This window comes from Micropterus dolomieu, linkage group LG23, assembly GCF_021292245.1.
Source record: "Micropterus dolomieu isolate WLL.071019.BEF.003 ecotype Adirondacks linkage group LG23, ASM2129224v1, whole genome shotgun sequence".
Lineage (NCBI taxonomy): Eukaryota > Metazoa > Chordata > Actinopteri > Centrarchiformes > Centrarchidae > Micropterus > Micropterus dolomieu.
Window position 1 is genome coordinate 10,851,970 of NC_060172.1, and position 10,117 is coordinate 10,862,086.

Genomic DNA, 10,117 nt, shown 5'->3' on the forward strand with positions numbered 1-10,117 from the left:
TTCATTTTTTGTTATCGTCTCTTTTTAAATCACATCTGCTTTAACACTTTGGCACTTTTGCATATAAGACTTTCATATTAGCTGAAATGGTTGCTATGTAATTACATGCTCTACCTGCTTGTTTATATAGCACACTGAATCTACCCATGAACAATTGCAAATGTCAGGAAGTCCATTTTGTTTCTTAATGTTCTTTTATCAGCTGTCTGAATTTTCCACTCAACAAGCTTAATAAAAGAGTTAGGTGCGTAGTGTGTACAAGGAAATACATGTATGTATTAAAATCATCATTTGGTTGACTACAACAAACAAACCATAAATATTCATTTTCAAATGATTGCTTGAAAGCTGAGGAAAAAGCTCAACTAGCTTTTCCCCGAGCTCTCAACCATATAATGAGTTCTTCATCTGTGGATGGCACTTGCTTAGTTTTAAATGTGTAACATAATTTAATGTATAGCATTTTGGGGACATCTCCCTTAAAATTTAAGGGAGCATGGAAATTGAAAAGTGGATGTAGTCAAAACAGCCTACATCCACTGATAAAATGGGGGAAAGGTGTTTTATTCTCATACTAATGATGATTCAATCACCTCAACAGAGACAGAACATGAACTGTGTAATTGATATGTAACTGAAATATTTTATCTTATATATTTTTTGCATCCATGTTTGTCCATCCAATCTGTAAAGCTTGTGTTCTGGTGCAGAAACACTGAAATTATAGCAAACTGAACTAAATGCAATAACTGAAGCGTGTTCCAGCTGTCACTGATACTATACAGTTGCAATGCAAGAGATTTGTTCTGTCATTACAGTCTTATACTTACAATCAGTATTATTGTACATGAACAATGCCTGCAGAACTTGAAACCAAAGAACCAAGAAACTTGACTAATGAGTAAACTTGTAGCCTCATCATACCATGTTAATTTCATCAGGGGATGGTTGCACAAAGGTTGGTCTACTGATAGAGTCCAGTCTACTCTAGACTAATCTAAAGTGATTTAAACTGCTTAAGGATAGTAGCCACCCTACTCCAGTGTTATCAGAGGAGCTGTGTCCAAGATAACAATTACTGTTGCACAAATGTTTATCCCATAACTCTGACTTTTTGAATGTGCTGACTACAGCTTTTAAACTGTTTACTCTCATGCTATCTGCCTCCTCATTTATTTTCTTCAGCTATTGCTGCTGTAAATTTTCCTGGTAAAATGGCCTTATAATTGCTAAATTTCACCAGAAGGCACAACCTTTCTAAGTAGGGAAAAGAGCCTTAAAGGAAAAGTCCATTCATTTTCAATCTGGGTCTTAAGTAAACCTCTATGCATTAGCTAGCTGATCAAGTCAGCTAATTTGTAGTTCTGGTTTACTTTCAGTCAGACTATGAAAGTTTGAAAGAGAAATAAGAGGCTTGCACTGCTTACCCCGATATACATATTTTTGCCGTAGTTGCGTTTCCAGTATCTCTCTAACAAAAGTGCAAACTTTACATTGGGAATTGTTGAAAAATATAATTTTCCTTTGAAGCAGTTTTCAGATTCAGTCTGATCTTATAAAATTGAACTACTTGTTAAATCTAAGATTTAGTCAAAATCGACCCTGACACCAGTCCCAGGTCTTAATCATAAAGTCAAACTCCCATTCACACAGTGTCACTGATAGTGTAGCCCCTCCAGTAGCTCCAGCCTTTTGATGCTCCTCAAGATGCTCCACAATAGCTAATTTGGCAAGTACAGGAACTCAAATTATGATCCGATATGTTTTCCAGCTAAATATAGGTGTTGCACATTGTCTTTACAAAAATAGTGATCACTTTCAGCAATTAATCATAATTTCACTTTCTGTTACTCCTCCTTACATGGCACTCCTCTCTCAGCACATCCATTCACTTGCCATTTACCCTTCACTCTGTCATCTCCTAACTTTCCCTCGGCTCGAAGTTTCCGGATCAGATCATGGGGACCCTTCCCCATTAGAGCTGAAGGATGCCTGTAGGAGCCTCCCAAGCGGTCCCACAGAGTGAAGTATTGGCCGTAATTGTAGTCGAAGAAGAGGTGATGGTCAGTGTGGTGAGCTGAACCATTGATGACAGGAGTCAGAGCACCAGGAACACGATAGTCACCGTCGTGGATAGAGATGGTCCAGATGTTGACGAAAATGTACAGGGCCAGATAGAGCACCTTGTGAAGGGGGAAGAAGAAGGGGTAGATGTGGTATGGCAGTCCCTGCATGAAGCCGTCCACTGGATGAAAGGCATGGCTGGCAAAGGGAGTGGGGATCTTCCACAAGTGGTGTGGTTTGTGAAACAGCTGTTATGAGTAAGAGAGCAAAGAGGTCAGAAAGATACTGCTCTCTCTAAAAGGCTATATCACTGTGACTTCACAGAGTACGGTCTAGACCTGCTCTTTTATGAAAGCGCTCAGAGATTACTGCTGTTGTGATTTGGCGCTATATAAATAAAATTGAATTGAATTGAAAAACTTTACTTCACACGTGTATAACCTCCATTTGTTTTTGGTAATTAAAGTGAATTGATTGAAATGATTAAAAGTGTCAAATGGTGACCATGCTAAAGAGAACTCTATCAATAATGAAGATAAGAGGAGATGCAGTGAATGCAGGTTAACATGTGCTGGTAACAGCAATAAAGATGCCTTTATTTCTCTGTTGTTTAAATTTGATTTCCTAATGGTTTACAGACTAAATGACAGAACACTAGGTTATACTTAAACCTTATGTCTTGTTTGGGATCCTGGAAACTCCTGGTCCTCTTTAACAGCTCAAAAAAACATACTCGACATAGATTTATTAGCTTAATACAGGATTACTTTTCCTTATTTCACCCCATATCCCTGATGTAAAACATAGTAAAATATGGATTTCTGTTATTGGGGTTTTATAACAGTTTGTTATAAGGTGTGATTACAATGTATTAAGGTCCTTTCTGTAGTTTGTCTCCTTAATCAAATGTGAAAGCCCAGTGGCAACAAGAAGGGTTACCACTTCAGTACATTCAAATTGAGTTTTAATAGGGTCGGAAGAAAAGAAAAAATACTACAAAGAAAAGACAATTGGTTGATTTGGCAATTGCAGTTGTTATTTTTAAACATACAGCAGTTGAGAGTGTGGGACCCCAAACAATGAGGGCGTAAATGAAACAAAACCTGCACAAATAAAACCACAATGATCTGCACGATTTGATACCAAGAAAATGTGTTTTTAGGGATTTGGGTGAAATAACCCGTATATATAAAATGTATTATAAAATGTGATTTGGACCCATATCTATGATTCAGTAATTATACTGTGTTGATGTTAAATTCATTACATAGCCTTTTAAGCAGCTGGAGGGGTGAACTTAATAAATTAAAAGACAACCTTGTACTCACTTTGTAAATTAGCTTATGATGTAGGAACCGATGAATCCAGTAGATACACATATCAGTGAAAAACAGGAAGGAGATCATACTCAGGAAGAGCCCAGGCCAACCTGAAAGCACACCATGTCACCTCCCAGAACTTAAGTCTGATGACAAATGCATGGAAAGAACAAGATTACAGAACAAATGAAAGCTGCTGAAGTAATTCTGCAACTTACCCAGTGAAGAATCACTGACATTGTCGTACAGTTTGCTGTATCCTCTAACTTCAGCGAAAAACAAGGCCACTGTGGGAATGCTGATCCAGGGAAGAGAGGTCATCGCATATTTGATCTCCCTCTGAACCTGATTCTAAGAAGGAAAATAATTAAATATATATGTCAAATAACTGCTTAAATAAATAAGAAAGTAGTGAAAAATAAAGAAAGGAATGAACAAACATAAGAAGATACAGAGGCTGTGTATAGAAGGCTTTCTGGAGACAATTAGCATCCAAGGTATAAACACTGAAATGTAATGTGATAATCAGAGCTGAAACCTGTGGCTGTGTGGACGTTCCACTTCATTGTTTGTGTTATTATTGTATTTGATTGGTTTAATTTATCTTTAATAGAGTGTCTTGGTTCCTGTTGTGACCCTTTAGCAACACTGGCTGAGGAAGGCTAACTGTGTCTGAACACTCACAGAAGACTGGTAATTTTCTTTATTTTTCTTGTCTGCAGCAAGTCCTATGAAATGACCAAAACCAACAATGAATTTATCACACTAACAAGTATTGTCTGTCTCTCCACAGCATGATATAGTTTATTTCTCTGTGTCATAGACCTCCTTTGTTGTCCAAAAACAACATAATTGAGCCACCCTGTTGCACTGGATGACATGTTCCTTACACACACACACACATAATGTAGTTTATTTGGAGTCAAACCAACATACACTGTTCAGCAGCGGTAAACACTCACTAGCACACCACATGCGTGTTAATTCACAGCTGAAAATATTCCTCAACAAATGCATGTGTATTTACTCCGGTTGAACAGTTGCTAAAGACTGCACTAACCAGCTGTTTTAGAAAATGAATTAACTTTTTTTGCAGATGAAATTACAAATTTGTGACCTGTTTTCTTCAGTAGGGATGAATGGGGTTGGAGCCGAGCTCACGTACAGGACAGGGAAATCGTAAAGTACTTAGAAACAGCCCAAACTCTCAATTAGTTTTGCCCTTTTCTTGTGGCATTTGTTGACAAAACAAAGAAAAACAGAATAAAACCTTAACCTTTAAGGTTGGTGTTAAACCTCTTTCTCAAACCTTCTTTTTCATTCTTTACACAACTACAGCACTTCAGCTGAGTGCAACCCCATGAATGTATCAAGATTACAGAGATAAACAAAGGAGAGAGATGAAGGAGACAGTGGAATATAGCAGGGAGATTATGACAGCCTTCGATGTGGCCATTCAGAACAGGTGTAATCATTTTAGCCATGGTCAAACAACACAGCTTACAACTAGTTCATTGGGAGCACGGTGAGGCCTTTACAACACTACATAAAGGCTCCTCACCAACACAAAAATAGTTTGTCAGGCACTAATGGTACTAATGACACTATAAGTGGTGGAATATATAAACTACTGTAAAAAACAATAGAATACAAAGTAAAAAATCATAAAAATTCATTCTAGCCTCTGAAGCCATAGTATGCTCCAACAACACCAAAAAGTATAAAGTTCAGTCGACTCCTCAACAAAACTGAGCATAATAAGTTTCAAAAAGGTTGTACATTTATTGCATAACTAAATTGCATTTTATTCTGCCAAGTGTTCCTGCTGTGGCTCAGTAACCTGTGAAAGTTGGACACCAGTGAGTACTGTTGTTGCAACTGCCAGCCCACTGTATTCAGGACACCTCCACTCCCTCTGTACTTTACGTCTATGTTATTTTATGTATACTATGCCTTGCTGGAAAACAAACTGAAAAACCCTAAAAAAAAAGTTCCCATAAGTGTTTCCCCCCCTTGTAGTTCAAGTGATTGCTTAGGGTTAAGCAGTGCCAACACAAAAGTGCTTAAAGGGGCCGGTACTTCTACATTTTACTCTTTGGTGTACTATAACTTTTTCTTGCGCACTGGCACTTCTCATAAACTGCCAGGTACTCTTTTCTGACTTAAGTGTGCCAGTAACGGGTACCTTTTAAGCAGTCGCTTGTCATTGTCACTTTTGTGAACCGACCAATCATAGCTTGGATGGGGCGGGACATTAAGTTGACCTGCTGCAATAAACTTTCAAAATGTTGAACTCATTGCTATGCATGAATGGTTATGATTATTGATGAGTTTGTACTTTGACAAGTTAGCATTAACAAATTAGAGGCTGACCATCTTTGTAGACCATTTTTCTTGCACAAGGATTTAATGAAGAAACAAAACCTACAGAGATTATGAATGCTGGTTATGTATTTTTAACCTCCTGTATTGCTCAACTGAATTGATATTATAGTATACTATACAGTATATGATACTATTATCTCAAATTATAATGAATAGCCAAACATTGCACCTAATCAAGATGTCTTTGAGCCTAAACCTAACCAAACCTTAACCACAGTTATGTAATATCAGAAAATGGTTTCATTTGTGAAACAGTTGAATTGTTGAATCTCAACTAATAAGCTGTTGAAATGTTACAAATATTTGTAGGCAGACTAAAATAAAATTGTAGGCAGACTATCCAAATAAAGTAACTTATAAATAATATATTAGTATAATACTACCAATAAAGTACTATATTAACATTACACTTTGTATTTAATGTTATTATATTATAATAATACTACCATAATTTATACTAGTTACTCATCCAGGTTGTGCATCTGCAGTGGACAGATGTAGATTTAGCTGACACACGTGCCAACATGTGAATATAGGGAGTACTGGCACTTCTTTTTTTCCACTTCAAACAGTGGATGCAGGTTTCATACCTCTAAAAATTGTGGGTGTTTCTTCAGATTGTGGTCGAAGATGAAGTAGTAACTGATGGCTCCCAGGCCAAGGTACAGGACTGCAGCCCCAAGGTTCGTAAGCACCAACAGGCTGATAATCTGCCGCAGGGCTCCGTCCTCAGGCCACGATGCAGGGTACACATACGGGGTGAGGACGTAATAGTCAGCAACATTCAGCACAAGATCCATGTTTGAATCTGTAATGGATGGAAAGGAGACGGAGAGAAGCTAGTTGGACATTCAAACATCACATAAAGACACATTTTATAAAGATGCCAAGTACACAGCATTTTCCAGAAGCCCTGTTGTTTCCTGCCATCTCACCTGAGACATAACATTTACAGAACTATCCACATCCCCTTTCTATTTTTTAACATTTATAATCTGTATTAGCAATAAAAGTCTAAAATAAAGTGTTTACAAAAGTTGCTTGTCAATAACAACCTGTAAAGTATCCATGACGTGTGTACAAATGTCTTATATTATACTTGACAGTATAATATAAAACAGTTGGAATAAAATATGTCTTTCAGTATAATTGGAGAAAGATCCAAATAATTCTTTTTAACATAACTAGTAGATGTGACAACTCTTCTAATATAAGCCACTACAGTAACAGACAGGATGTAGAGATGTGTATTAAATATTCTGTGTAGCCTATTTTCTGTGTAGCCATGTTAATGTGTTAATAGACTGGACTTCTGGATTTGGGTCTCTGATCCCTGAAAGGTGCAAAAATGCTGAGGTTACTTTACAATGAATTTCATGTCTGCAGTTACAAAGAATATGACAAATGAACCATAAGGTGATACAAATACACAGTTGCTAATAAATGCACACTATACCTGTACGTTAATTATGTGGAAAAACAAATGAGAAGTGATCGAGATGTCACATTTATTGAACTTCCTGACCGACCGACGTGCGACAGCTTCATGAAAAGGTAAATATAGCCTATTGTTGAATTAACAAACACAAAAGTCTGCATCTCACTGTAATATCAGCCAGTAACTGAGTTGCACTGTCATATTAGTAATATAAAGTTATAGCTACAATTGTAAATAGTACTGTACCTTGTGTAGATTGCTCGTACAACCGTGAAGGGACGTATGCTGAACTGAAGGCTGGCTAGCGACCAATCAGTAGTGATGTACCTATATCGTCATCTAGGGCATCCAATGAGCTCGTGCTTTCACATCACGGCAGGTTTGTTATGATTTCCGATTGGCCAATTGGAGGATCTGATCATGGTGCTACAGAAGCAGCGCTACCACGCTTGAAAGTCCTGCAAATAGGGGCTGAAACGCCCCCAGGCTTATCGACAAACCCATTTGATGCTGCATACGACAAAGACCTGCACATTATCAGCAAAATTCAAGCCCAGATGTAGACAGATGCGCCCCTTGCTCTCTTGTAAAATGGGTTCATTTTTACCTGAACGGATAGGCCTAGGCTACAACTTCAGGAAAAAAACACTTTATCGTCCACACTAATAATACACCCAACATGGTTTGTGTTACATAACTTGTATGCTTGTAAGCAGGGCAAAGTAATCTTGTCATTCAAACACTGACGTGGAGAACTTTCCAGAAAAGACTACTTAATCGGGTAAACGTTAAATAAAGTTCTGTTAACTGTGTTTTGTAGCAAATTAGCAAGGACAAATATTTTTGACTTCTGCATTAAGTTTGGCGTACAGGTCCACCAGACTGACACGTGTATTAATTTTTTTAATCCGTTATTTGCATCTTCAGGCTGCAGTAGCAGTACTTTGACCAGCTTTGTAGGTCCATATTTGACTATTACATTGGTGGCTTTCTGTCTTCTACTGTTTGTAATATTGGGTTAATATTTTACTTTCAATATATTTCGCTGTCTATATAAATAAAACAAATTACAAAACTGTTTAATGGCAGAGAAAAATTGCTTCCCTCCTGCTGTGAAACTGAAAGCCATCCAGCCACAAGGTGTCACCAGTGCTCTAAGGTACCAGAGGGAGTAGCCTCACCCTTTGATACACTGTATTATAGTTGACTTCATGCACGGTGTTATAGGCAGCATAAATATTATAGTGATACCTCTGAAGATTAAGAATTTTTCTACATGTCTATAAGCCACCTGCAGAAGCTTTTACATTCTTCTGTTATTTTGTTATATTTTGAAGACTGGCTCTTGTTTTTCTGCTCTTGTTCTTTTCTCTTAAACCAGGTGTTTTTTCCTCTCTTCTCATTCATTCATTTACTCTTAAATAGAAGCCAGTCTTCTTTGTGATCAACTTTCATTAGAGTGTTTATATTAGGCTACCACCAGGGACTTCTAAACATTTTAAATGAAACTTCTTTATCTACGGCCGTTGAATAGCTACAAGGGGCCATCAATGAACTTTAAGCCCTGTAAATAAAAAGGTTTTGATCTTGTCTTCGCTTTCAGATGTTACGTCTTAGTTAAGAGCTTGTCAGTAGCAACTGCCAGATAGTATTTTAATGTATTCCCATCTTTCAAGAAGCACTTTTAGACACTTGGCACAGATATATATTTATTTTTATTGGATGGAGAGGTCATTCACAAATGTTGCAAAAGTCAGTGAACGCAATTTTATTTTAAACTCAGTAAACACAGTAACTTATAACTCTATAATTAAAAAATATACCCAGTCACCTTGTGCAAACAATGAAAAATACTTCAACCTTACTATTGTTGATGAGACAAAATAGCTCAAATGTCAAGTGTCCCAAAACGACATCTATGACCACTCCCCAAAACAACATGTATGTCTGTTGAAAAGTACAGCGTCTGGTAAATTCACTAAAATCACAAAAAAAACACATCTTCTCTCTTGCCTGGTGCTGGTGATATCAAGCCATGCAGATACTTTCAACTTAATGTGTAGAGGTTTTAAGATATCCACATGTGAAAATTGTGCTGCCACCCCAATAATATGAAACTGAATGGAAATGTGTTTTGTTGTCGCAAGCATTACATTGACCTCATCTAGCTACACTCTGCCAGCAATAGTGGAATTTGGAGACTTCACATGATCCAATACAACAAAAAATAAATGGAACAACCATTGCTATGTTGACTGCTATTTCAGTTTTCTAACATTTGTCTCAGAATGTATTCTGTGTTTTCACTGATTACAATTTTCTGAAGCCACTGTCTCCAAAGTTTCTCCACAGATCCCTACTTTACTTGGCTGAAAACAATATTAAAATAAGGTTATGGTCACCAAAAGCAGCGAGCAAAGACTGGAAATTTGGCATATAATCAACAACATTTCAGAGATTTGCAGAAAATGCATGAATGCACTAAAAAACGTTTTTAATATGGCTTTGTGGCCAGGGTAGTCACACGCATGCATTGGTGTCATATTGAGCTACCTTTACACATACTTTGAGACAAATTAGCTTGCTGTAGTCACTGGCAGTGATCAAGTTTTTGATTTTCCTTCCATTAGCATAACAAGCAGCACCATTGCTGCCCTTTTAGCATCAAACAATTATCCACTGCTCATCATGTGGTGCTGGAAGGATAGCAGATGGCCACACTATTGTGTTTATTAATACAAAGCTGTAGACTGTCTTATATAATGAATTAGACTTTCTCTGTTCATGCATATGCCCAACATTTGGTATTGTAATGTTTGAGGATAAATCACGTAAAGATTAAATGGCTGCACTTATTGCCCAAGTTAGTGGACAACTCACTCTACCTCCGTGGCCACAGCCACCCTGTACT

At 37.4% G+C, this 10,117-nt stretch overlaps 1 protein-coding gene across 2 annotated transcripts; it reads right to left on the reverse strand.

Annotated features, from left to right (window-relative positions):
• Nucleotides 1–175: 175 nt before the first annotated feature.
• Nucleotides 176–7,496, reverse strand: sc5d (sterol-C5-desaturase). Of its 2 annotated transcripts, none has more exons than XM_046040914.1 (5): nucleotides 7,453–7,496; nucleotides 6,359–6,576; nucleotides 3,602–3,734; nucleotides 3,393–3,493; nucleotides 176–2,312 (listed from the first exon to the last, which is right to left on the reverse strand). In XM_046040914.1, the coding sequence occupies exons 2-5, from the start codon at nucleotides 6,566–6,568 to the stop codon at nucleotides 1,848–1,850; spliced, it is 909 nt and encodes a 302-aa protein (XP_045896870.1). In that variant the 5' UTR covers nucleotides 6,569–6,576; nucleotides 7,453–7,496; the 3' UTR covers nucleotides 176–1,847. The 2 variants fall into 2 exon arrangements, with proteins under 2 accessions (XP_045896870.1, XP_045896869.1); XM_046040913.1 differs by lacking the exon at nucleotides 7,453–7,496 and adding an exon at nucleotides 7,225–7,273.
• Nucleotides 7,497–10,117: the final 2,621 nt, after the last annotated feature.

Excerpts from the sequence above, each read along its gene's own strand:
- sc5d (XM_046040914.1), bottom strand. The coding sequence starts at position 6,568 with ATGGATCTTGTGCTGAATGTTGCTGACTATTACGTCCTCACCCCGTAT. Across the intron at positions 3,735-6,358 it reads AACACCCACAATTTTTAGAG|AATCAGGTTCAGAGGGAGAT; the intron begins GTATGAAACCTG and ends TTTCCTTCTTAG. Across the intron at positions 2,313-3,392 it reads ATCATAAGCTAATTTACAAA|CTGTTTCACAAACCACACCA; the intron begins GTGAGTACAAGG and ends TACTCATAACAG.